At 38.6% G+C, this 26195-nt stretch overlaps 1 protein-coding gene across 1 annotated transcript; it reads left to right on the top strand.

The window, feature by feature from the left end:
• Positions 1 to 2100: 2100 nt before the first annotated feature.
• Positions 2101 to 25852, top strand: LOC139722600 (kinesin-like protein KIF28P). Its single transcript, XM_071633902.1, has 21 exons — positions 2101 to 2277; positions 4467 to 4667; positions 5501 to 5633; positions 6892 to 7086; positions 7656 to 7875; positions 8590 to 8720; positions 9354 to 9485; positions 11095 to 11265; positions 11874 to 11885; positions 13476 to 13591; positions 14614 to 14801; positions 15190 to 15321; positions 15631 to 15782; positions 16328 to 16476; positions 17171 to 17305; positions 18158 to 18241; positions 18918 to 19127; positions 19776 to 20063; positions 23799 to 23879; positions 24227 to 24404; positions 25818 to 25852. Exons 1-21 carry the CDS (start codon positions 2233 to 2235, stop codon positions 25850 to 25852), a joined length of 2988 nt encoding a protein of 995 aa, XP_071490003.1. The 5' UTR covers positions 2101 to 2232.
• The last annotated feature ends 343 nt before the right edge of the window (positions 25853 to 26195 follow it).

Raw genomic sequence — 26195 nt, 5'->3', positions numbered from 1 at the left:
AAATATAGGGGGCTATAATTATTTGTAATTATAAAGGCATAAATTTGCCATATGCAGATGAAACAAAAACCCATCATTAGAGCTTCAAAATAGTTCTAAAATATGAGTTAGGGATAGACACAACCAACGTAAAAATTTTAATCAGTGTTATCGATGGTAAGTATTGTTAAATATACAAAATGTGAACAATAGTTATATAAAAATGTTTACAGACTAATTCGTCTACAGTTATGGTTTATTGAGAAAAATAGTGATATCTCCTTATATTTTAGGCTTTATTTGCGAAAATGTTATAATATGGTAGGATGTTTTGTGACACTTTACTGACCTACACATATGTGATATCTTGAACATTTTTTTTTTAATCACTGCTTCCAAAGGTAAACAGGACCTTCAAGAACATGAACAAACAACCGGAAGCCTTCCTTTGCACCTTATCGATTGTTTTAGTATATATAGGTAGTAGTGCAGAAGCAGAAGTCCATATATGGTTGAAATTTTGCTTAAATGTAATTATTATTCCGACAATTGACTAAATCGCCGCTGTAGACCCCATATAGTGAAAAATGAACCGTATACTTTAGTAGTAAGCTCTGTTTCTGCAAAGTGACAACGGTTGTATAATTGCAACTCATCAAGGTGCCAACCATATTTTCCGCTTTGACAAGACAGAGGGTATATACAGTTCGTTATTCTGAAGATTCATAATTCCGAAAATGAAAAGAAAAATCGTTATTCCGAAAATTCGTTAATGAGTCAAAAAAAAAAGAAGAAAAAAAATGGTTCGTTATCCCAAAGTTTCGAACGTAATCTGAAAACGAAATACGACTCATTATTCCGAACTTTTTGTTATACGCATCACCTTCTTGTCATTTTAGGATTAACGAACCGAATTTCATTAACGGACTAACGAAACTTCAGAATAACGAATATATATATATATATATATATATATATATATATATATATATATATATATATATATATATATATATATATATATATATAATATATATATATATATATATATATATATATTTATTTATATATATATATTTATATCTTATATATATATTTTTTTTTGTCTAGGTAGGCTAAACGGAATTTGAGTGTTTCGGAAGACTGAGAGAATCCTAATTGTTTCATTTTTGAAAGTCATTTTTGAAAATCTTTTAAGATACATAATAACAAACATACACGTATTTTTTTCCTCGAAGCAAGACATTTACATGTTGATGTAAAAATCTTCCACTGTCCTTGTTCACAATAAAGGTATATAGTCTATTCTGATCCCGAAATTATATTGCGACATTATTTAACAACGAGCTCCCAAGATCGCTATGCAGATTATACGCAAACAGATATACAAAAACAGGATCTCGAAAGAGTGAAGGTTTGACCATTTCTGTCCGTATTAATTTTATCTTGAAATATTACAAAGTGAGTGAGTTCCCTTTACTTCACAGAATAGAAAATTGAAGAATGCAACTATACGTTTGGAGTGTTTTTGTTTTTTTCACTATCCCGATGGAATCCTATTTTCTTTTATCATTTATATTTTCATCATCTGCGTACAAACTGCTCATTATCCTCGGGTATGAAAACAGGATACTGACAAACATAGTACGCACATGGTTAGATATGATAGAAATATAGATATGGGGTTAAAGAGGTAGAGTAAAAGTATCGAACGGATAGACAGATCGAGATTATGGATTTATTGACAGGACAGGTAGATAGATAGGTATACATTCATTAGATTGGTAGTTAGAATATCACATTATGCACTTTAGAAAAAATTTCACGAAGGAGATTTGACCGACCAATTGGCCCCTTCCAATACTGTGCTACATGTAACATCGAATTCAATTAAGACCCTTTCAGCGAGGGTTATATATCGGAAGTGTAAACAACGAAGATGCACCTAGCGCCTCGCGCAGTGTTTCCTACCGACAACCAAACTCCTTTGAGTAGGACAATAGGAGCCTTTTCAGGCTCGTACGTCAGCTGGCCCCGGCTAGCACGGGTCTCTATAGCGATGACTATAAACAACATACACATGTGTACGGGGAAAATGGCTGACGAATCCCTGGCCTAAAAGTGAGTGCAGAGTATTGGAAAGGTAATTTGCTCGTGTTCTAGGCCATCTACCTCCGTGCAACTGCAATATCACAGTCTTCAAAAGCTTCTAAACGGTATTTGCTAAGAATTTGGTGGATATAAGCTGCGAAGATGTCGGAGGAAAGCGTCAAAGTAGCAGTGAGAGTGCGGCCATTCATATCCTTTTCAATTTCAAGCGATCGATAATCCACCTATTCAATAATCCCGTACATGTACGTACCTAGTAGTAGTAGTGATGTTCGTGTTCGAACTACAGTAGAGTTCTACGCCATAGTTGAAGCACTTAAGATCTTCTCAAGTTTACAAATTGGTTCCAATTAGTTGAATTGCATTGGTTGAATTGCTATGGTTCACTTGAATAACATACTTATTAGGGCCGATATTAGACTTTTTATTGCAGTGATCAAAGGGTCTGATATCATAATGTTTTGAGGTTGCAATGACAATGCCACTTTCTCATTATTGCCAGTATGTAGGGTTGGGGGTACCACCTATTGATCGTCACCCTAAGGATCTGTAGCTTGTTTATTCTAAAAATATGACACAAATTCGCCTAAAATTCTTACCTCAAATATGCCATAAATACTGCAGTTTTGAATGTCGTGACCGTCTCGTTGATTATGAATCTCCGTTTTAAAATAGCGCAATTTTAGTGTGTGCGTTCCGTTTTCTTCGCGCAGCTAAAAAGGGTACCTTGCGATCGGCACCCCCTCCCCTCCATAGGTAATACACATGAATTTCACAGCATAGGTAATACACGTGAATTTCACAGCCATGCGTCGTTACTAAGCGGATGTGTAATTTTTAGCTTGGTTTGTTAGTTTGTTTTTGAGTTTGATTTTCGTTTCTTGGTTTTTATTGTCTTTATAGCTAATGACACTTAATCCCGCGCGTACCTTCGCGTTCTATACGCAAACAGCCATGATACGTAGGGTGCCGATGGGAAGGTACCCTGCCGATAGGTGGTACCCCTACCATACACAGCGCTGCTGAGATAGGCAGAATAAATGCCACATTGCACATAAACAGTCTAGTATAATGGCTTCCTTTTAACATGAGTATGATGATTTATATTGGTCCAGAAACATTGAAACTCGACAATGATGGGATCTAGGAACATATATAGGATCTTGAGTGTTCTATCTTTGCAGACTGCAGTGAGATTACTTTTGTACATCCAAGGTTTAATGGTAGCAAATAACAAAATCCTAGTACTATATGATCGAGATAGTAAACAATTATATTAACGTTAACCAGTGACAGTGTGTCATACTGTTGAGTGAATTGGCTAAATTGATTCATTGATTTTTCAATTTCTGGTTCTGGGCGATTTAAGTTTCAACATTTTCTTCCCATCATCAAAAGTAATTAATAGTGGGGCGTTTTTAATTCTACCAGTTACTGATATCCATTCTTCCCAAACATCAATGCGACAAACAAAAGAGAAAAATATAGGCTCTGTAGACTGGTAGCCATTATTCATGAATTGAAATAGAAAAAAGAAAGTGAATACTAGAATAGAAAAACTACAGCCACATGAACTCATGATCAAAGATAAACAATTGAGGCAGTGCTGTTTTATTTTAGACAGTGCTGTTTTTATTTTGGCTACTGCTGCATTTACTTGTACAGTAAAGTTGTTGCTAAGTTAGTAACATTATTGCCAGTTAAGCAGGCCGCATACATGTTTGTGAGATGTGGCCTTACACTCATGATTACAGTATGGCCTACCGTACAGTTAACCTCATTTGAAACACTTTGCTGCCAGTACCACAGTAATGTGTGACAATGTTATATGATTCATTTACAACAAGAAACACTTTTTAAAATGTCTCTGATGTTTGAAAAGTATGCTCCTTTCCCAAGAACAAAACAAGTGTTAATACAATGTACTTCTCTTTGTTAGTGAACTGCCTTCTGTGGTGGTTACTGCTAATCTTAAAAGTTGTAGTACTACAATATGTTAAAAACTGTGTGGTAATAATATATTTTTTAAGACTTGCAATTGCAATATTCCTACAACTACATGTACTCTACCCTGCTCCCTCTACCAACACACAACATGGCAGCTTCCAACCAGACAGTATACACAGAATGTATGCCTGAATGCATGCTAAGATATTTCAGATCTCATTTCGTGTTTTATGCTTGATCACCTGTCATTGAAATAAACTTTGTTTTAAATGTTCTACAGCTTAGAACTGTAAGCTTTCAGCTCACAGACTTAAATGATAATACTGTACTGTGAGTGTGATATGCATGTCAGCAGATCTATGATAGAGTGAATAGGTAAATGGTTTATACCAAGGTAGGAGTGCCTATGCTGGACCTTAACTCCAGTGCACAACTCCAGAGAGAAGGCACGCAATGCTGAGCTGATTATTGCTATGAATGGAAACACAACAATCATCAGGAATCCTGAAGACAAGAACGAAGAGCCTCGCAAGTTCAACTTTGACTTCAGCTACTGGTCACATGACGGCTTTGTCGAACCCAGCACACCCGATGGATACTTGGCACCAGCAAATAGCAAATATGCAGACCAGGTACCAATACTTCATAAGTTCTATTGCTTCTTTGTTTAGTACCCTGTATTTTTTGAGATTCATGAAGTTTTCTCTAATTATTTTTCTTTAAAAAAAACCCTGAATATAAATAACCACTCGCAGGACATTTTCCTTCTCAAATTAGTGTACAGTAGTACGTAGCAGTCACAAACCACATCAAGATAGTATGTGCATCTATGCCTCCAGATTTCAATCATGATTGTGATTATCTGTCCATGCTGTACATGGAATAGATGACAAGAGAGGACGAGTGATCCTTGATTGTTCTAGAGGAGTCTCAGTTTCAGGAGACCACATGGCTCGTATACAAAATACAGTTCCATAATTCCTCTGTACGTAAATTCCTCCTCAAAATCCCAATCTCAACAGAATGTGTAAGAAACAACTTCTAACATCTCTTCCTGTGAAGAATGCAGGTTTCACATTCCAGCTTGTGATCATTATGCTGGCAGAAGCTGTAAGCAAAGTAACGCGTGCATCCTCAACTCATGTGCTGTATTACCCTGTTATAATCTAAAGTAGGCAAAGAAGAAAGGATTCAGCAATAGCAAAGTGTGTAAATTCACACACTTTTTACATATTTGAAGCATGTCCTTTCCTGATCCCCTTTCCATTGCTCATAACAGAAATAAAAACTAGGATGCTGTGATCTCAACAAACTCTATCTTGCAGTGTACTTATTCCTACTGAGATGTATATCATACATGTATGTACTTTCTGATGTATCATGTATGCACATCAAAATGAGTTATAGAAAATCCCATTCCTGATTACCTACTTTTCCTCATCTTCTTCTAATTCTCCCACCTCAGAAAAAGGTCTTTGAGGATCTTGGACGTGGAGTTCTGGCCAATGCCTGGGCGGGCTACAACTCCTGTTTGTTTGCCTATGGCCAGACAGGTTCAGGAAAGTCCTATTCTATGCAAGGATATGGAGAAAACAAAGGTAGGAATGAGGATGACTGGGGCAGTGCTTGATAAAGCATGTATGGAAGTAAAAGGAATAAAGCATGGACAGAGAATGAATATATCCATATAGAAACTTACTTTGAATGGATCTGATTAAGCAGAATGAAGTGATCAGTAAAAATTTAAACCAATGAAATTGGACAGGAAATGTCTTGGAAATTGTGATTGATATGAACATCAGTAAGAGTAAGGAATGTATGGTATGCAATGATGATCATCTGAGATCTGTCTTGGTTTTTCAATCAAAATTTCATTATTGCCCACAGTAACTTTTTGTTGGATATAAGAAATGATTCTGTATAAAATTTCCTCATTTGGAGTGGAGGAATGAGTCACACAGACCCCGTTTACAGTGCGGGGCCGGGCTCGGCCGCGGCCGAGCCGCGGCCGAGCCGCGGCCGAGCCCGGCCTCAATTGCGCGGCCGAGCCTCGCAATTTCATCTGTTTACACTGCTGGGCTCGGCCGCGCTTTTAATTCAAATCTTTCAATATTTTGTCGTAGTGGCGCTCTGCTTGTAAACAAACGCAATTTGGTATTGTCTGCCTTTCAGACCCTTTGCCAAATGAATTCCGTGTCGACGAAGTTGCCGTTCAGGCAAAGGCCTTTGCCGAAGGAAAAATCCTTTGCAGGACAAGACCACCTTAAACTATACTAGTTTTTGACGTTGAGGGGGTTAATATCCTGAATAGTGAAAGATACAGGCAGAGGGTTTGGAAGCCAGACTAAAATTGGCCGCGCAATTGGCCGCGCATTTGGCCCAGTTTGCGTTTACACCAAGAAAAGGCCGGGCTCGGCCGCGGCTCGGCCGCGGCCGAGACCACCTCCAGAGCGAGGCCAAATGTGAGGCCAATTTTGGCCTCGCATTTGGCCTTTTGCGCGTTTACACTGAAGCGGGGCTGGGCACGGCCGCGGCCGATCCGCGGCCGAGCCTCGCACTGTAAACGGGGTCCTAGACATTTTTTTTTTTTTGTTAGCCTCTAGATGATGATTTCCGTAATCTCAAAACCATGGTATCTCATTCACCTAAAAACACAATGTAGAAGTAACCTGTTTTGTCTCTTTGTACACAGACAGAAATAACTTTGTTGAAAAACTGCAGACTGTGTTATGTTCTTCTATAGTCTTTTATGAGGGACATACATTTAGTATTTTGCATACTGCACCTTTTTATAAATTTGATATTATTGTAATTATCCTGTCACCAATTATGTTTATTTCCTCATCTGCCATTCAGGTATTATGCCGACATTTTGTGACAAGATCTTCCAGGAGATTGACCAGAAGAAGAGCGAGGGGGTCAAGGCAGAGTACGAGGTCACCTGCAGCTTGCTGGAGATCTACAACGAGCAGGTGCGTGACCTCCTCAACCCCGCCTCCAACAAGAAGGGAGGGCTGAAGATCAGGGAGCACCCAAAGAAGGGCTTCTACGGTGAGTCAACAGAAAAGGAAGCTCAGCTTCAGATAGATATAACTTGCTGTAAGTTGTGAGAGCATTGTGATATCCCAGACTTGAACGACATGTATGTAGCACCACCAGGTGCTGTAATTTTGTGTTATCATCTGAAAAACAATGCTTGTATACTTTAAGACTTCTTGATATAATGTTGCATGTACATTAGGCAGCCTGCTAAACTTCCTTTGCCCTTTTTCATTGTTGTTGCTATGTTGAGCTTATTCTTGTACATCCTAAATTCAATATTGTCTGTTGAGAATGAGAAGGGCGTTAAGTGGTCTTGAACACTATGGGTTTTGTGGCAACTTAACGCCCTTATCATTCTCAACCGACGATATGCTCTATTTACATAAGTTCACATGTCTGTATGCAGAAATATTTGATTGACTAATATGAAGAGCAGTCACGGAATGTGCCAAAAGATGTTGTCTCTTTAGCTTGCAGTTTATAATCTGAAATATTTTGAATACAACACAAAACTTGGGCAACACTGCAATGTCGCAAGAGAGATGTATTATGTTATTGTTTATTTCTCTCTCAAACAGTGGAGCAACTCCGAGCCACCCCAGTGCAGAGCTATGCAGAGATTGAGGCTCGTAATGAGGAGGGCATGCGAAACCGGACCGTAGCTGCTACCCAGATGAATGCGACCAGCAGCCGCGCCCACACCATCATGAGCATCACTTTCACGCAGAAGACAATCAACGATGCAGGACAGGAGATGGCCAAGACATCCATCGCAAACCTTGTGGACTTGGCTGGAAGGTGAGTCACCAGAATGACAGGAATCATGGAAACTTTGTAGCATGCCTATGTGCCTTTGTCGTTGGGGTACGTCGTGGTTTATTTGACCATGCACCTAAAACACCTGCAGGAATATGTGTTTGAAGGTTTTTTTGTTGATTAGCAAGTGTAATGACATGAATAATGATTTCTCATGATCACTTAATGGGATGAAGATAGCTTATACTGTGTTTAGAAAGTTGAGAAGCAGAAATCCCAGCAGGCTGGTATTTGCAGCAATCTTTACTTCAGTCTAGGAATACAGGTCCAAATAAGATGCCTACATGATGTAGACATTAATATCGAAGTAGAAAATGTCCCCTGGGTAGATGTAGGTATGGAGTCAGGATTAGTGTATCTCATGATATGGTAGCATTTGATGAACACTGCAGGCAGGGCTGAATGGACAGCAGTCCCTCTGAATAATGAGCAGTATTGAAGACTAACAAGTCCTTCAAAACTCTTGTTTTCAGAAATCAGAGACTTATAAATACTTGTATTAACACATGTTCATCATGCATATAACACTTGTGAGTGGGGGTACAAATTCAAGAATCAAGAAACCACTGCTGTAGTGCTAGTTAACCAGCTTGTTAACAACAAATCTGTAAACACAGGTAGCAGGATTTGTTTGCATATATCCTCTTAGTAGTCACACCAAGTCATGAATGATATCATTCCGTTTTTCTCACCCAGTGAGAGGGCTGAGTCAACGGGAGCCACAGGGGATCGGCTGAAGGAGGGTGCAGCCATCAACAAGTCCCTGTCGTCTCTCGGAAACTGCATCGCAGCACTGGCAGACAAGGCCAAAGGAATGAATGTCAAAGGTCAGCATCAGTCGTGACGGAATGACATCTCATATCAATTCAACATTTGATTTGATTTCAACTACTTGCGATGTCACTATGCCAAGCCAATGGAAATACGCAGAAAAGAATTTACACTAATAGAAACAGAAGTGAAAAACAAATGTCGTCATTATCAATCAAATTTTTTTTTGATCAGCAGCTCACTGAAATAATGATCAGATGATCGATGCAAACGCAAATATACTATAATCCCACTGAAAACCACAGTTACACATTTTGTGATTTAGTTCCAAAGTCATAGACTATTGATTCAAAGAATAGATGACGTGCTGTCTATTGGATGTAGTTCTCTCTGTCTTCAATGTGGTTGACAGCATGACATCGTTCGTATTCAAGAAGAGAAATAAAAGCAAGGTTGTGAATTAATTCTATTTGTTAAAAAAAACAATCAATATCTGGATTGTTATAATTCAGTGCCATATCTGAATGATCTGCAAACTTACTATGCAGGGTCTTTATGTGCTATCAAGCCTATATGTATGTATGCATGTATGTATCACACACTCAATGCTTAAGTATTACCAGAGTAAACAGTATTACAAATTCATCCTTGAAGTAATTTGAATGACTATGTTGCCTGTTTCTGTGTAGTTCCCTTCCGTGACTCTGCACTGACCAAACTGCTGAAGAATGCCTTGGGAGGCAACAGCAAGACCGTCATGGTGGCTGCCCTCTCTCCCGCAGACATCAACTACGAGGAAACCCTCTCGACTCTCCGATATGGTGAGAAACTTTTCCTTGGGTCCATTTCATGAAGTCATCACATATCAAAAGTCTTTATGTATTCAGAACAGCCAATGTCGCTCATATGTAAGTTGTAGCTGTATGAGACTTTCAAATCCATTACATTAAGTCTCTCATAAGACTTACATGATACGCACCAGCGGCGGTTTTGATGTCAAATGTCTTAGAGATCAACACAGCATATGTATACATTTCCACAAGTGTCCACCTGTGTGGGTGGAATCAGATGATAAGTGTGATCTTATCCAAACGAGGACTTAAACAAATGTGTCAAATCAAAATCAAAATGAATTTGAGAGAGTCAAAGATGTTAAAGATAATAAAAAGTTTTGGTACCTCAAAAGTTTCCCTGAATTTCCTTGTCTTGGTTTGTGTTTCACGTTAAAGTACGTTGTCTGTGAGAATTACTCGCCCCAAAGTGCTCTCATGTCTAAGTAATCATGCAATAATGGTTTCGTACCAGAGCCGTCGCCGTACGGCGTCGATAAATATTGTACGAAACCACTGACTGCGACCAGCAGCGTGCAACCCATTGTACGCATAGCTAACTGCGACCAGCAGCCCCATATGCATAGCGTAATGGGGCTTCGCATTGTAGCATTCAGGATCATGATAGAATTAGTATCGCGGGTAAATGGCAACTTAAAATCCAAAAAGTTCTTCGATTTGAAGACTTACCAATTAAGTTGAAGTATTGAAAACAGGCTTCGAACAACGTTTGGTTCTGCCAATAGTCCCTTTCTTTTCGAATTGATGACTGAATGTGACTCGGTCGAGAGGACCTTGGGAGAGCTACTACACTGACTACTACGGCCAGCGCATGCGCACACAAACATCTTATCCGTTGATGGATTTGAAATTTGTGCGCATGTGATGTGTTCGCATGCACTGGCTGTAGTATTCAGTGTATGGTAGCTCTCCCAAGGTCCTCTCGACCGAGTCACATTCAGTCATCAATTCGAACAGAAAGGGACTATAGGCAGAACCAAACGTTGCCCAAAGCCTGTTTTCAATACTTCACCTTAATTGGTAAGTCTTGAAATTGAAGAATTTTTGGGATTTTAAGTTGACATTTATCCTGCGATACTAAATCTGTCATGATCCTGAATGCTACAATGCGAAGCCCGATTACGCTATGCGTATGGGACTGCTGGTCGCTATGCGAATGGGGCTGTTGGTCGCAGTTAATTGCATGATTACTAAGACATGAGAACACTTTGGGGCGAGTAAGTCTCACAGTGTTAGTTATATGAAAGGTACTTTAACCTCAAACACAAACTAAGACAAGGAAATTCAAGGAAACTTTTGAGGTACCAAAACTTTTTATTATCTTTAAAGCAGATGGTTACAACATCTAAGGTGAGCTTTTGAGTTGTGACGTACAGTAGGAGGACAGACAAAGTGCTGGTTTCATTTGAGAGCTCAAAGGTGAGAAATATAATTTGGCATGTGGAGGGAGACAAAAACTACGTAAAGTGATGATGGCGTACACTAATTAACACCTAGAAACACATCCAGAAAAAGAAAAAAGATGTTGCAAACTATAAACTATTAAATCCATCTGTCCTTTATATGCTGCCCTCACTAGCTGACAGAGCCAAGCAGATCAAGACCGTTGCCATGGTGAACGAGGACCCGACAGAGAAGCTGATCAGGGAGCTGAAGGAGGAGAATGCTCGCCTCATGGAGGCTATCAAGAAGGGCGGGATAAGTGCCATTGCCCCCAGCGACTCAGACACTGCTGGGATGACAGAAGAAGGTCAGTAGTTGAACCTCAAAACCCTAAAATAACCAACATTTATAGGACAGTGAGAATGGTTAAACCTCCCCCCTCCCCCCAAATAATAAGATTAAAGAGTGTTGCTCTCTCTCCTTCACCCACTTAAAACAGGACAAGCTATTTGGTTCATTTTGATATTGTCAGTGATAGTAAAAGAAAGTTGTAGAAGTTGATTGATGCAGAAGGTTATTTGTGAAGCACATTGAAATGTGAAAATCTGAGTGTATGGTATTAAATGTGAATGAAAATCTGATATGTTTGCTAGGTCTTTAAGTGCCTCATTTTCAATTCATGAAAACTTTGTTTGGCATACATTATGAAAGAGGATATCAAATTAAAAATACAAACAAACACCTGTAATGAATTGGTGTAAAATCTTTGCTATTAGGTCAACATGGAGATACACAATTAACTAATTATACATACAGTTTAATTAAGTACACATGGTAATCACCTTGTAAGTAAACATTACTGAAGTTGCAGTCTTTCAGGCGTGACTTTTGAGTCAGATCACCGACTTGTGCATTGTTCTGATTTTGCTTCTTTCTGCATCTTGTCAATTTTACATCTGTCTCCTGCATTGACAGAAATTGAAGCAGGTAAATTACACAACAATTTGTTTGCACAGAATTGCTTTGTTTCTTAGTACAACAAATTAAGAAGAAATCACTCGTGCTCTAGCAGTGTTTCACGACAGCTTATCTTTCCCTTTCTCTGGTTTCCATGTTGTTGTTGTTTTTTTTCAGCACACAACTTGTGTCTTGCGTCTACTGTCTGTGTCAAATATTTTCCATCATCATTATTTTTATATCATGAGCTTTCTTTGTTTGTGTGTATTGGGACATGAAAGACAAATATGCCAGAGGTTAGATTAATGATCAAGAACTCTTGCATTAAGCATGGATATTCCAGTGTTGCTGCCACTAGTTGTATGTTGCATGGGCAATATCTACATAATTATATTTCATTGTTGTATTTTGGAGGAGTACTCTGGCTTAATGTTGATTCTGAGAATCTCGTTTGTTGATATTCTGTTGATTTTATACGAAAGAGAATGACTGTGAAATATATGGCATAGACAGTAAAACAACTATACTGTGTCACAAACATGTTCTGTGTAGTTGGATGTTGGTGTTTTGTAGCTGGAGCATGGCATAAGCCTAGGGTAGATAATATTGACATTGTGGTGCTTGTATGCCCCCTTTGACCCCTATTTAATTTCATAACCATCACATAGGTGATATGAATATCCTACAAATGCGTTTTGTGATTTTCACCCAAATTTCTGCGGTGCAGGAGTTTCACATCCTAAACTGATGTATTTCTTCCTGGCACTTCCCATCCCACTCCACACCCCTCCCCCCTCGAACTTCTTTTCCTTCTCCTATTTTTTTCAAGTTGATTAATTAACTTGTTGTTTTTTAAAAAAAGAAATGAGTGCGCAGAGTCTTGCTGAAATTATGATATTGGCCTTTGTGTTTTGCTGTTGTTCATCTCAGCTGTTGTTTGCCTGTGAATATCCAAAAGATGAGCCAGTAAAAAAAAAAAAAAAAGAAGAAAAACCATGAATTTCTCTTTCTGTTGTAGCTTATGTATCTAGAATGTATTTTCCTGCAGCTTGGTATCAGTTTGGTATTTTATGACCTTTGTGTAAATCTTTGTGGCTTATTAGTTGTTTGATAATGTACCTTCTTTTTAACTTTAACATCAGAGTAACTGGAAGTATGAGTAGTCCAAAGTGTCCTTTAGCAGATCAGTGAATATGATACAAAACAGCTATGTAGCCATTTTTGCATGGCTCACAACAATTCTATTGTCATTGTGTTTTGTTTTACATGAAAGTAAGGAGACATTACATGTATAAGTGACTGTCTAACTGCTTCACTGGAATAGACAGACTGTGTGTAATCATATACATGTAATGTTTTTGTATGTACGGTGTCCAAACGTATATCTAACTCTGGACACATGAAGACATACATGTAGAAGGTGCTCTCTTTCTTTCAAGTGTGTGAGGAATAGAGGACGTGCATCAAGGATATTTCCTAGATGAGGGATAAACTTTCCAAAACAGACATTTCCCACATTCTATAAGGGCAGAAAATATATGGAAAAAATGATGAATACCTTGTCATGATTTCGAGATGGTCAAGCCATTAACAGTCAGTGATCCTGTTCTTGGCCCACAGAGAAGGAGCGACTGAAGGCAGAGCTGGAGGAAGAGATGGAGGCTCGTCTCGCTGACAACGAGAAGGAGATGGAGGAGATGAAGAAGACATGGGAAGAGAAACTCAGACAGGCTCATGTGAGTGAACGCAAACTCTACACAGAAAATAATAGAAATGTCACCTTCTTTATAACCCCCCTCCTCCTTAGGTTTAGGAAGGGGCAGGTAGGAATCCTCTAGTAGTTAGAGGTAACTTGGTCAGTCTTTTGGAAGATCTGTCTGTCAGCCTGTACAAAAAGATTCACTGGTTTTCAGTCATTGTACTGTTTAGTCATTTATGGTACCATTGATGTCCGCCAAGCTAAAAAATGGAAGATATGTTTTGTTTTGTATTTTTCTATGTTATATTCCCCTAGCATTGCCAAGACAGGCCTATTAGATAAAGAAGGAAAAAAAAATCTTGGTTTATCTCTTACAAACAGGTGATAAACAGGTATTTACATTTGCTGATTAATTTAGGTTTTAGTTATTACCTGTTGTTATTACTTCATGAATACGTCTTACTCTAGCCTTTTCTTTTCTTTTTTTAAACCATTTATTTGCTACTCACTTAAGGTACATGTGTTTCATGTACTTGTCTTGTAATTAATGATGTGGACATGGAGTGGTCACAAAACTTACTAATTGGCGTTATTGAATATCTAGGACTGCATCTAGTATTAAGATTTATATCTGACATTTTGTTGGTATCCAAGCAAAAGCTCACATGTCAGATGCATGTAGATAAAGCAGCTTTAGCTCCTGAAAATGAAACAGCGTAAAGGTATATTGTGCTTCATGTACTCGTCTGCATTGCAGAATTCTTTTACCATGTATCGTTATGAAAAATATCTTTACAATTTTTTTTTCTAGAAAGTATTGCTCTTTTCAACAAATGTGTTCAGTCTTGATACTTCATTATCTTGTATGACAGACAATACAAACATATTCCCTTTGAGCAATTTGTGAAATGTTAATCTATTTTAAGTATTCAACATAATCTTTAAATTGGCAACAAGGATTTGGGGACATAAGTTGCCAATTTGGCATACTTCAATCATTTTACAGCAGTCAGCATGCTTTATGCCATCTATGTCTTACCTCCTCTATGGTTCCTACAGGCTGCAAACAGTGGGGATGATTCAGAGAGGGCAAAGAAAGAGGCGTGCAAGACCACCCCGCACTTCTACAATCTCAACGTTGACCCCGCCCTGACCGGTATGATCGTGCACCTCCTCGGACCCGGCAAGTACAACATTGGCAGCGACAAGGCTGATGTCAAACCAGAGATCGTCCTCAATGGTCTGAGGTGAGTGTTTACATGAAAACCGAAGGAAACATGTTGTCTGTATTTATGCCTGCTTGAAATATACCTATTGATGGCTCTTTGTATGGTGTTTGAATTTCTTGTCAATAAAGAAATTTGATGCTGTATCAGCTCATAAGAATGGCTTCCTAATTGACATATGGGGAGGAGGGAGGAAAGAAAGGTTTCAACCACTTGTAGCATGTAATAAAAATAACAATTTTTGCTTATTGGCATAGATAATTAGAATACGGTAAATCAGTCTTCAAGTTGTTCTTGTACTGCAACATGGATAAATGTATAAGTACATGTATCATACATACATATAAAATTTGTTTTACTGGTACACGTTATTAAACTGTTACTTCATGTCAAACGTTACACCATACAGCATCCAGAAGCAGCATGCAGTGATTACCAATGATGGAGGAAAGGTGTTCATCGACAAGGTCAGCCCAGAGGCAAAGCTGCTGGTGAACGGTGACCCCATCCTCACCAGACAGGAACTAGACCATAACGACAGGTGAGAAGAAGAAAGTAATTGGACAATGCAGCATGTGTGTGTGTGTGTGTGTGTTTGTGAGACAGACAGACAGACAGACATATACGTCTGATGGCTACTTCTATGGCTGAACTAGACATTGTTAGCTCAACTCGCTGATACCGATTACACCACAGATGGAGTCTATATACAGGGATGTTTGAACAAAGTGAAATTGTTTTTAGTCCAGTAGTGGTGGAATATACAATAAGGTAATAAGTTTTCCACAGAAAGACTTATTGTCAAGTATGTCTAGGACCATCAGCATTTTATTCATCTCTTCTCCTCCAGGATAATGTTTGGGTCCAACCACCTGTATGTATTCCAACATCCGGCCCTCAAGCTTGCCACGCCCTCTGCGTATGGCGTTGTCACATACGAGATGGCTCAGCAGGAGATTGCCCAGAAGAATGGATTCGACATGTCCTCCAAGAAATCAGGAGGTGATTTGACTTTGTTGTCGATTCTCATTGAAGGGTCCAGATTATACTGTAGTTAGCTGTTATTCGTTTTTGTAAATATATATTTTAGATGTTGCAAAGTATGTGCATTTGACAATAGGATATATACACCATATATTTAGCGAGTCTAATTTTTCGTGAATCAAGACTTTCCAACAATTTTACAAGTGGTTAAATTCGCGATCGTGGAGTACAGTACTGCACATTATTTGTAGTTCATCCCCTCCCCCCCCCCCCAAAAAAAAAAAAAAAAAACCAAAGTAAAACCAAAGTGATCCCAAATAAAAGGTGGGTCCAATCTTTTGTTAGGATGGCTTTGTTTTGGATATCTCAGCCATTTCAAAACCAAATTTTTAGCAAATAAACTTTGAATTCCTTGTAGAATTATGTGCTCTTTCATATTTCATAGGAGGTTTCTCATTTTCTCAACAACAAAAAAATCATCATCAAAAAGTGTTGGAAACCTGAAGCCCTATGTCAGTGGTAACTGTACCGTCCCTTTAATGTAAATGTTTTGTCTCCTACAGAGGACCTGTTGCTTCAGGAGGAGCTGGTGGAGATGATCCCACTGGTGGAGGAAGCCAACGCCATCAGCGAAGAGCTGGACAGGAAGGTCAAGTTTGAGGTCATCGTCATGTCGCCCAAGTCCAGGGGGCTCACTCATGGCCGCACAGAGGTGAGTCAGGAGTGTATGGTATACACCACCCATTAGGAAACAATTGTCATTAATCTGACTGTTGTTGTTACTAGCATTGTAAGTTGTTGTTACTAGTATTGTTATTGTTGCTAGCATGATAAGTTGTTATTTTTATTGTTGTTCTTACTATAATTGTTATTGAGATTATTATTTCCATGATAAACTTTATCATCATTAGCAGCAGCATGACTTTTAATACTGTTATCAATGTTATTATGACTCTGTAGACTTGCTAGATAAAACCAATACAGTGTAAATCATCACATCTCAATAAATTGAAAACATGTCACAGAACTGTATGTAAAAACATGGGATCCATCTTGCAATGTGCCACTCTCCAATAGTACAACTTCTGTTGTTTACATTTCTGGCAAGTTTGGAGAAAAGCAGATATCTCAGACTGATTTATGTTTGATAACAACGCTCTTTGTATTTTTGTTAGTTTGTATGGGTGCATGTATATCCTCAAGAAATATGAGGGAGTGTGTATTACCAGCCACTTATGTAAATTCATACAATCTATTATGCACCTTTTCACAGTTTAAATGTTGATGTCTTTGAAGTCATACTGCATAATTCCTTTGTCTGTTTTGCTGATGATGAAGCTAGAATTTTTAATTTCATATATTTTTTAATAAGCACTAATCTGAGATGATTATTGTGATGTTGCCAGGTCTGTGTGAAAGTGCGAAACTTGGAGAACGAACTGGAGTACATTTGGCCAAGGGACAAGTTTGTCAGGAGGAAGTACCTCATGCAGGAGATGTACCAGAACTTTGCTGAGGGATCCGACTGGCAGCTGCCTGATGTAAGTTCTCCTTTGTTCAACTGAGTTCAGTTTGCATCCTACTCTCTCAAACAACTCTTTCCGCACTTTGTACTATCTCCCTGTATCTTGAGCTTATCTTTCTTGATAAAGTTTTACACAAATTTCTCATCATGCAATATATATCATTACGATTTGCTCTCATCTGAGCACCCGCGGTTCCTTTTGCGAAGAAGTGATATTTAAGATACACATTACAAATTGAATGCAATCTTATTCTGATAGGTTGAAAGAAAAGGAAAGTGAGATATATCATTGGTTCATTTAGAACCCAACCAAAGATGCAGCATGGCGTAGAACTTTCTGTCACTTTCATACCAGCATTTTTTATCTCACTTTTATCCCCACTTTGTTTGCTTCTTTTTCACTATTTTGTCAGGAAAATGATCAAAAACATTATTTCCCCATGTAATTCCATAGCAAAAACCTAATGTGTATCACATCATGTGAAAGGGGAGCTGAAATAGAAAGGAAAATGGACTAAAATACAAGTGCAGCACACAAGCCAGAAAGAGTCCAAGATCACAGTGACTCCTTAATTGTTGTTCTATATACATGGATCAAGTGATAGAAGAGTTATCGGTATTATTATTGACATATGAGGGATGTTGCAGAGCTGTTCTGTATGGTGAAAAGAAAGTGGATTTTGTTTGGGAAACATGAGTTCTGTCTATTTTCAAGCACTCATTTTACGAAAGATAATGATTGTGGATCTTCATGACAGAAATGTGTCCATGATCTTCATTTAGTTTCTAAGCTTAGAAATGTAGAGACATGCCATCATTTGTCTGATTCCTCTTTCTTTTCCCACTCATTCGTGTCTGATATGAACAGGAGAAGGATCCTTTCACTGAGCCCCTTGACACCAAGGTCCAGATTGGAGTGGTCAATGTCTACCTCCAGAGTCTTGCATACATGGTCAGTGACAACTTTGACAAAAGGAGTGGTTTTAGTGTTTGTGTTTGTGTTAGTGTTAAGTGTTAGCATTAGTATGAGCGTTGATGTTAGATTTTCTCCCATCTCTTGCAGTTGCAGAGGCACTGCCTTTCTGCTGATGTTTCCGTTTGCCTGTCATTAACCATTCTTGAGGCATAGACTCCAAAGAAATTTAGTTTGTCCCAACACTTTGAACAAGACTAATGCCACTTTTGCCCTCTGCCACTACATTTATTTTCTTCCTTTATAGAAATACAGACTGATTTCATAGTTGGTATCCAGTCTTTGGTTGTACCAGTCACAAATACACGCTGACAGCATTAACTGAACTTGACCATATATCCAAACAGTGAAGGCAGTAACAAGGCATTTTTTCCTTTCTGTGGCATGCTGCTGTTGAGAATCCTCTTTAATATACTGAGGTAAGCTGGCCAGAAGATATTTCAAAATTAGTTGGGTCCTCATTACCAATTGCTCTCTGAGAAAGATTAGATTTGAAAATGCCAATAGCAATAATAACAATGGAAACAGAAAGAGAAGAGCAAGGGGAAAGAAGTGTTTCAAAATATGCAACAAATGTAAGTCTTTGCCGTACATATTCAAATTGAATGATAATGTTATCAAAACTACCAACAACAACTCTGACACCATTTTACAGATTGAAACCAAGGAGTCCATCGAGATCAGCGATTACCGTGGTAAGCAGCAGGGTCTGCTCGACGTCGAGGTTGTTCCCTGTGATAGCAACGGCAAAGAACTCACAGAGGCTGATGATGTCTTTGTGGATGATCCCAAGGAGCTGATTGGACGATGTGTGAACTTTGTTGTGAAGATCCGAGCAGTCACTGGAATCCCAAATAAGTACAAGGTAACGGCTGTGTGTGTGTGTGTTCGTGTGTGTGTGTGGTTTTGTTTCTTTTTGTTTGGTAGTTCTTGTGTGATATACCTTCCCCTTTTGATTAAAAAAAGAATAATTCTTTTTCATATCCTGGCGGTAAATTACCATTTTAAAACATTTCAAGGAATAAAAGAGTTGAGGTTCCTGAGTAAAGTAGTTTGGTGTTCCTTGCTAGAGGTTGGTTGAAATACATCTAGCAGTTTGAACAAAATCAAAAGACAAAAAACGAAACAAACAGAAGACTCCATATACCATTGTCTTAGGTAGGTGTCTGTTTGTTTCTCAGGAGGAGAGAGTGATAATGATAATGATAATAATAATAATAATGATAGATAATACAGATGATAATCTGCTGCTGATGGTGATGTTGATGACGATAATCATCAAAATCAGCATTGTCATCTCCGTCATTATCATCATCCTTTTTGCTCTCGCTGTGATATGTCCTTTGTTGTGGTATATATAAATTGTAAACTATATCTGAAGCTCATGATTTAAGCAATCATTTGTCACATCATCACTCATCATAGCGCTGCAAAGGCAACAGTACCGACTAGAGATCAAGTATCATTTCCTTAGAGAGCTAAATGTTGCCTTCCTCTTTATCGTCGTCCACAGGACGTGTTCTGCATGTACAAGATGTACCTTGACAACGAGGAGAACAAGACAGACTGCAAGGACAGTGCCGGCAGCTCGGATTTCAACTACCGGAAGTTCTACAACTTTCAGGTGGCAACCTCCCAGCTGGTGGACTACCTCCAGAATGGCATGCTGACGATACAGGTGTGGGGCCGGCAGGAACCCAAGACGTCTAGCCGGACCAAGAATCTCAACACCAAGCAGATCAACATGTCTGAGACGCTGGCCAAGGGAGCGTCTTCGTCGTCCGTGGCGGCCATCGAGAAGGTGAAAGAACTTTCCATTGCTATGGCTTTGTTGTTGTTTTTTTTGTAGAAGTTAGCTGCTTATTGTTTTTATTTGATTTCATGCTCTTTGGTACAGTAGAGTACGGTAATGATACAAGCGTTTGTTACAAAACACTTCTCCTCCATTCCATGTTGCTCAAAGCTTTTTGCAGCATGTTGCATCTAGTTTATAATGGTAGCGTGATAGAACTAAAAGTGATTGCATGTTTCATCGAATATCTGAACTCATACTATTTCTGTTTGATATTTTGGGAACCTTTCCCTCTTCTTTACTTTCTGTTCTTCGCAATTCCTGAGTAAATGTGTTGACCTTTTTTTCCCTTCTGCTTTTAGAAAACTTGACAAACTTGACATTTTAAAAATGTCAAGGTGATTGTAACTTCTGTAGTTTTCTGTGACCCTCTTTGATTCATTAAAGAATATACACTACTTGCATGTTCTAATTACATATTTTAAGAGTTCAGAACAAAAATAAATCATCCTTTATCATGCTTCATTGGAAAAGACAAATATCCTATTCAACTTTGATCGTTCAAGACATAAGATCATAAGTGTAACATGAGGTAATGATAAGTTTGATAAATATCTTGGTGATCTCGGAGTCTGGATTTCTGTCAAAACGTAGGAAATGCTTTTGATGTGTGTGTGTGTTTCCAAGTTACAGTCATTTTTCACTCTGACAATTCTGGCAGAGCTTTGCTTTTGATTTAAGTGCCATGAGCACCGAAAGGTGGGCATGAGTGCTATACAAATAACCACTATCATAACTATTATTATTGTTATTATGATATTGATGTGATAGACATTTCCATAATCCATTTTCACTGATTCCATAATACTTCCTATTAGTCTCCAGATGGGAATCCCTTTGTAAGTTTTAGCCTGATTTCTTTTTCTGTTTTTTATTTTTCTTCTGACTTATGGTGGATGAGTGAGTGATTAACAAATGACATTCATGTCAGAGGTGTTTGCTGTGATTTTGTGTCATAACCATGCACTGCTGTCTTGATAGTGTATCCCAGTGTCAATCAACAAATATGACGACTTTCATGAAACTTTCTGCTCTAAATATTTGGAATTATTTGGATTTTGTCTTTGGCTGAATACACACAGATGAAATTACTTTCAATTGCATGAATCTTCCTCAATGTTGATTGTTCAGTCACTGGTGATATTTCTAGGTAAATGGTTTAACCCTATTCCAACTGGGGGGGCGGGGGGGGGGTCAAATTGCCCCCCTCAACATTTCGCGCTACGAATCTGCAACGCGCAAAGATTTTGCTGCGTTGTTTCATGACTTTTTTTATTGAAGTCTCCCGCATATTTTGAGACCAAATTTGCGACGTCCGGGTACACTGTTCTGAAGTTACATAATGTTTTGCATATGCATGTCAACCCAAAAATGGCTCAAATTTATGATATTGTGTGCAAATCCAATGCAAACTGTGGTTTTTTTTTTGTTAAATCGATATAAATTAGATTATTTCAACTTTTAACCATTGAAATTAATCAATTCTAATGTAGATAAGCTTGAAAAAGTGCCTGCAACAAATTTTGGCAAAAAACAATAGAAAAACAATAGAAAACAAAAGGTTGAAAAACAATAAAATACATAAATTAATAAAACAATAAAAAACAAAAGAAATTGATTTTAATTTCGTTACTTTTTTACAAGAAAATTGTTCGATGTGTCTTGAGGAACTCTGACACAAAAATTTAGAGATCCTTCAGTCATTTTAATGGAGTTATAGGTGAAAATATGATTTCATGCATAAATTTGCATAATTAATTTACTAAAAATAGAAAGCCAATATTTTTCTATTGTATGAACATGTAATCTTGTAGTTGACATCCAGCTCTATCTTCAGGCAAAATTTTGCGGCGATCGCGCGATCAGCGGCCGAGATCTGAAGGGGGGGGGGGTCAAATTGACCCCCCCAGTAAAAACTTAGTCTCAAATAGCCCAGTTAAAATAGGGTTAAGTTTTTCTTAGGTGTACTATCTTATGAGAGTAATGATGGCTATTTTTGTGAAGGCCCTTGCCATTAACTTGTGGAGCTTGAAAGGCTTTAAAACATAACACCGTTTGGTTGTTGATTTGGTTGATTGATGAGTAGGTAGTGCATCATTGCTTCATGGTGATGCTGCTGAACTGTCGAATGTCATTGAGATATTAAAAATAACATGATTAATCTTTGATGATCACAGTTTGTTTGACTAAATTTACAAGTGATCTTAGCAAAGGGTTTTGTTTGCTATGCAAGAGGAAAACAGGTAATCAGTTTGCCAGCACCAGAGCACTTGTTGGTGTGAACTATTTCAATCTAATTGCAGCAATAAAGATGAACTGTGTGGTTTGCTGAGATGCCACGACTGATTCTGTGCCATTATTACAATAGATAACCCATCCCAGATAATCACATTTTGGTTTGAAAGACATCCTGCAGATCCTTGCTCAGAAATCTTCTCTACCTCTGATGCACAGTCAAATACATATATGTATTTCCAGTGGGAGATTTTAAGATATTCTCCAATTTCACCTTTACCTGATAAATCTTACAGAATGTAAACAATGTAGAAAAAAGAGACATAGTGAGCAAAGAAAGAAGGAATGACAAATCATTTATGCTGTGTTTAAAGTAATGATCACTGTCTCAAACACAAATCAGTCAGTGCCCCAAGTCAGTTGCACCAATTATGAATGCACTAATGCACAAGCTTTTGCTTGGATGATGATATTCCCTTCTTTTGGTGTTAAATAAAAGGCTTCTTATGCATTAGGAGGTATAATTTTCATTTAGTATATCCAATATTCAAGGCATTTACTTTGAAACACTTTTTTTTAAAAGAAAAAAAGAGAGAAAGATATTTTTCAAATTCATGATTTTCTTCTGTCGAGATATTTTCATTGCAACTGATTGACAATTGCCCTACATCGACGTCAATCAGTTGCAACAGAAAGATATTTTGTTTTTAAAAAATGGGCATACTTATTAGTTGTAGTTTGTCTATTTGTCCTTGTTCCCCTCTTATGGTTTCATTTCATGGCTTCTTGTGTCTGGATTCAACGCCAGCTCTCTGTCCTTACTGATATTCTATCCTGATAAAGTATTCAATGCAAAGCAAATGGAAGCAGCTGTTAACAGCCCCAAGAGCTAGCTAACAAACACGACCTATTCAAGCATTTTACCAGCTCAAAATCATGCACAGTTTCTTTCAGCAAGCTGTGGTAAGAGTATGGTGGAAACATATATAAACATATTGCATCCCATATTCACTGATGACAGTTATATAATCTGTTACTTGTTATATATCGTGGAAGAACTTTACATTCTATTTTGCTCTCGGGTTACATTCAAAACTGTAATACCAAAATTTATCACCTTCACATGACACTATCTATTATATGCTGAAAATAAGAAAACCATGAAAATAAAAGCTACTGTAAAACAATGCTAGACAATAGCTGTGGCCCGGTGGCCCAGAGCCACCAGAAAAATAGATATCACTTTTAAAGAAGAGATATGTTTTGGTGGCACGATCAGGCCACCATAAGAAAGAAATAGTGTTGAACCTTGCATAAAAGTTAGAAGTTAGGGATGTGCTATGAGGAGATGTCAAAATCTCTTATCATGGGAATGGGATGGTTCTCAAGTGTCAATTATTACCTTTGATAACATCATGTTTTTTTTGTCACTTCCTACATGTCCCCCAGACTATAGATACCAACAAGGTTGCACACCACTTCCAACTAGCGATCTACAAGAAGAAGCAGGAGCGCATGGACATGAAGATGGTGAGTTTTGTAGTCATCCCTGTCACTCATTAACTGTGAAAGAATCTTGACAAGTGGTTCATAAGCTGAGAAGAAATCAGAAAACAGATACAGTATGTTTGCTTTGCAGCATTTTCGTCTTTGAATTTTGTCAGTAATATTTGATTTAGATTAAATGTGGGATGTTACGATGACCCGACCTGTCATCAGCTGAAAAGCAGGAACGTAATAATGCTCTACAAAACATGGGCTCAGACAAACAACCCATTGGAATATTTATCTTTCTGCTTCTATAATGATGGCACACTGGTATACTCATCCCCATCTCCTAACCGTTCTTCCCACCATCCACTTTGTCCAACCCTCAGGCCCTGCTGAAGAAGATGTTGGATGCTGCCGAGCAGTCTGGCCATAAGAGCATCCCGACACAGATCATCAAGGGAGTCCTGGTGGCTTCCAACCACATGGTGGCCGACAAGATCATTGCAGGCATCCTGAAGCAGCCCCGTGGGTCCTCCGCTCCAGAGCCCAGGGCTGCAGGAGGAAGTAAGTTCACATTTTTCCGCTATCCTCGAGCTTCTTTATCACGGCATCACCTTCCTCTCCTTCATCCTTGTTTGTATCTCCTTCGTCTCTTCCTTTTCACCATCCTTCTTTCCTCTCTGTCTGCTTCTCCTTCTTTCTCCATCTCTTTGTATTCTATTGTTTGATTCTTTATCTTCCTCCTCCTCCTCTCCATCTGTTTTATCTTCATCTTCTTCTTCCAGCTTTTTGTGTATTTTTTTCTTCGTTTGCATTTTCTTCTTCTCTTTGTTCTTTCTCTTCTATCTTTTTCTTCGTGTATTGTATACGCCGTTATTTTCGGGAGGGTTTTATTTTCGCGAATTTCGCGAGCTTCGGGCTGATCGCGAAATTAAAGACACGCGAAAATATTACCCCGTAATACCTTATGTACAAATTGATAACAAAATGCATCCAACGCTGGCCGGACCAGAACGCGGCTGTTACACCGGCCAGTACGTATGCCAAGGTGCGACCGATTGTGGAAGTGCAGTACGATGCTAAACATGCATTAAAACGTGCAATCTCCGTGCTACGTTACCCTAAGCGAACGAACACTGGCTCAATGTGGTTGGGTACAGTGAGGCCTAGGGATGCATGTAGCCCGACCAGACGCCGTGTGCGCAGGGCCGTGTATACAACTGCAGTAGTTACGATGCATGTTAGCCCGACCAGACACTGTGCACAGCTAGCGCGAAACTTGTGTACAGCGACAGGGCCGTGTACACTAGTAATAGGATGCATGTAAAACTTTTGTTAGCGCTAGCGCAGCTCTGAAACTTTGTCGTCTTGCATCTATTTGTTGCAACATTTTGGTAGGTACTGAGTACTTGTGAATGCCGTAATTGTTTCGTTTTTATAAATCTTCTACTGTGTCTTTTCTATTTTCATTGAAGTCACAGTGCAAATGGAAAAACGTTACGAGTACATTGGCAAGTGTTTGAACGTGTTTCTCGGGCTTGGCAGTAGACCCTACAATACTACTACTAGTATCAATCGCGAATTTAACAACATGCGAAAATGCCACTGCTACCGTGATTCGCGAAAATATCTGTACGCGAAAATATTGGCGTATACAGTATCTTAAGTGCAACTGTATGCATAGAATATTACATGTTCTGCAGTGCTGAGGTGTAGTATGCAGTCACCTCTAGATAAGATTCATGCTCATGAATGTGTGTATCCATCAAATGGTGAATAGTGCAGAAGGTTAGCAGGCGCGACTGAAATCTATCTCCAACTGTGGTACTGTTCATGTACACTCAACCCTTGGCATTATGCATTGTATTGCATGTAATCATTATTGTGTAAGCTTGCTTTTGTGTTTGTGTGTGTCTTTTGGTGTTTTAATGTTTTTGACTATATTCGATTGTACAATTTGTTTTGTCTGACCAACAGAAGAAACCAGCTCGTCAGTGTGCTCCATTATGTAAACAGCTGTGGGATCTAGGGGAACATTCCAGCCGAGATGAACTGGAGAATTGCATTCCGCCTTCACTTCTCTTTACTACATTACAAAATGAATACTAGTACTGTTTCAGGCACCACGTAGCTTTTATGATCAAGGTACGTGTAATGAACTGACACAGGGATTGTTTTTCTGTGAGTACATCATGTATGATTCTTCTCTAAACAGAGTCAAAGGAATATCTGTCACAATGTTTTCCTTGAAAAGTCTTTCACGGTGTAAAAACTTACCATCTTCACAAGGGAGCATGAATGAATAGGAGGTGTAAGACACGCATAGTCCTTTGCTGAACGCCATAAATGAACTGA

The sequence above is a fragment of the Diadema antillarum genome, unplaced genomic scaffold, assembly GCF_040938485.1.
Source record: "Diadema antillarum isolate AM-2024a unplaced genomic scaffold, OU_Dant_1.0 scf00000167, whole genome shotgun sequence".
Lineage (NCBI taxonomy): Eukaryota > Metazoa > Echinodermata > Echinoidea > Diadematoida > Diadematidae > Diadema > Diadema antillarum.
The sequence above is the reverse complement of the archived record's forward strand: the minus strand, read 5'-3'. Positions and strand labels throughout refer to the sequence as shown.

What these genes read in the sequence shown, in the direction of transcription:
- LOC139722600 (XM_071633902.1), top strand. Translation starts at nt 2,233, where the DNA reads ATGTCGGAGGAAAGCGTCAAAGTAGCAGTGAGAGTGCGGCCATTC. An exon ending in CTTGTGGACTTGGCTGGAAG is followed by an intron (nt 7,876 to 8,589) that starts GTGAGTCACCAG and finishes TTTCTCACCCAG; the next exon opens with TGAGAGGGCTGAGTCAACGG. An exon ending in CCGACTGGCAGCTGCCTGAT is followed by an intron (nt 17,306 to 18,157) that starts GTAAGTTCTCCT and finishes TGATATGAACAG; the next exon opens with GAGAAGGATCCTTTCACTGA.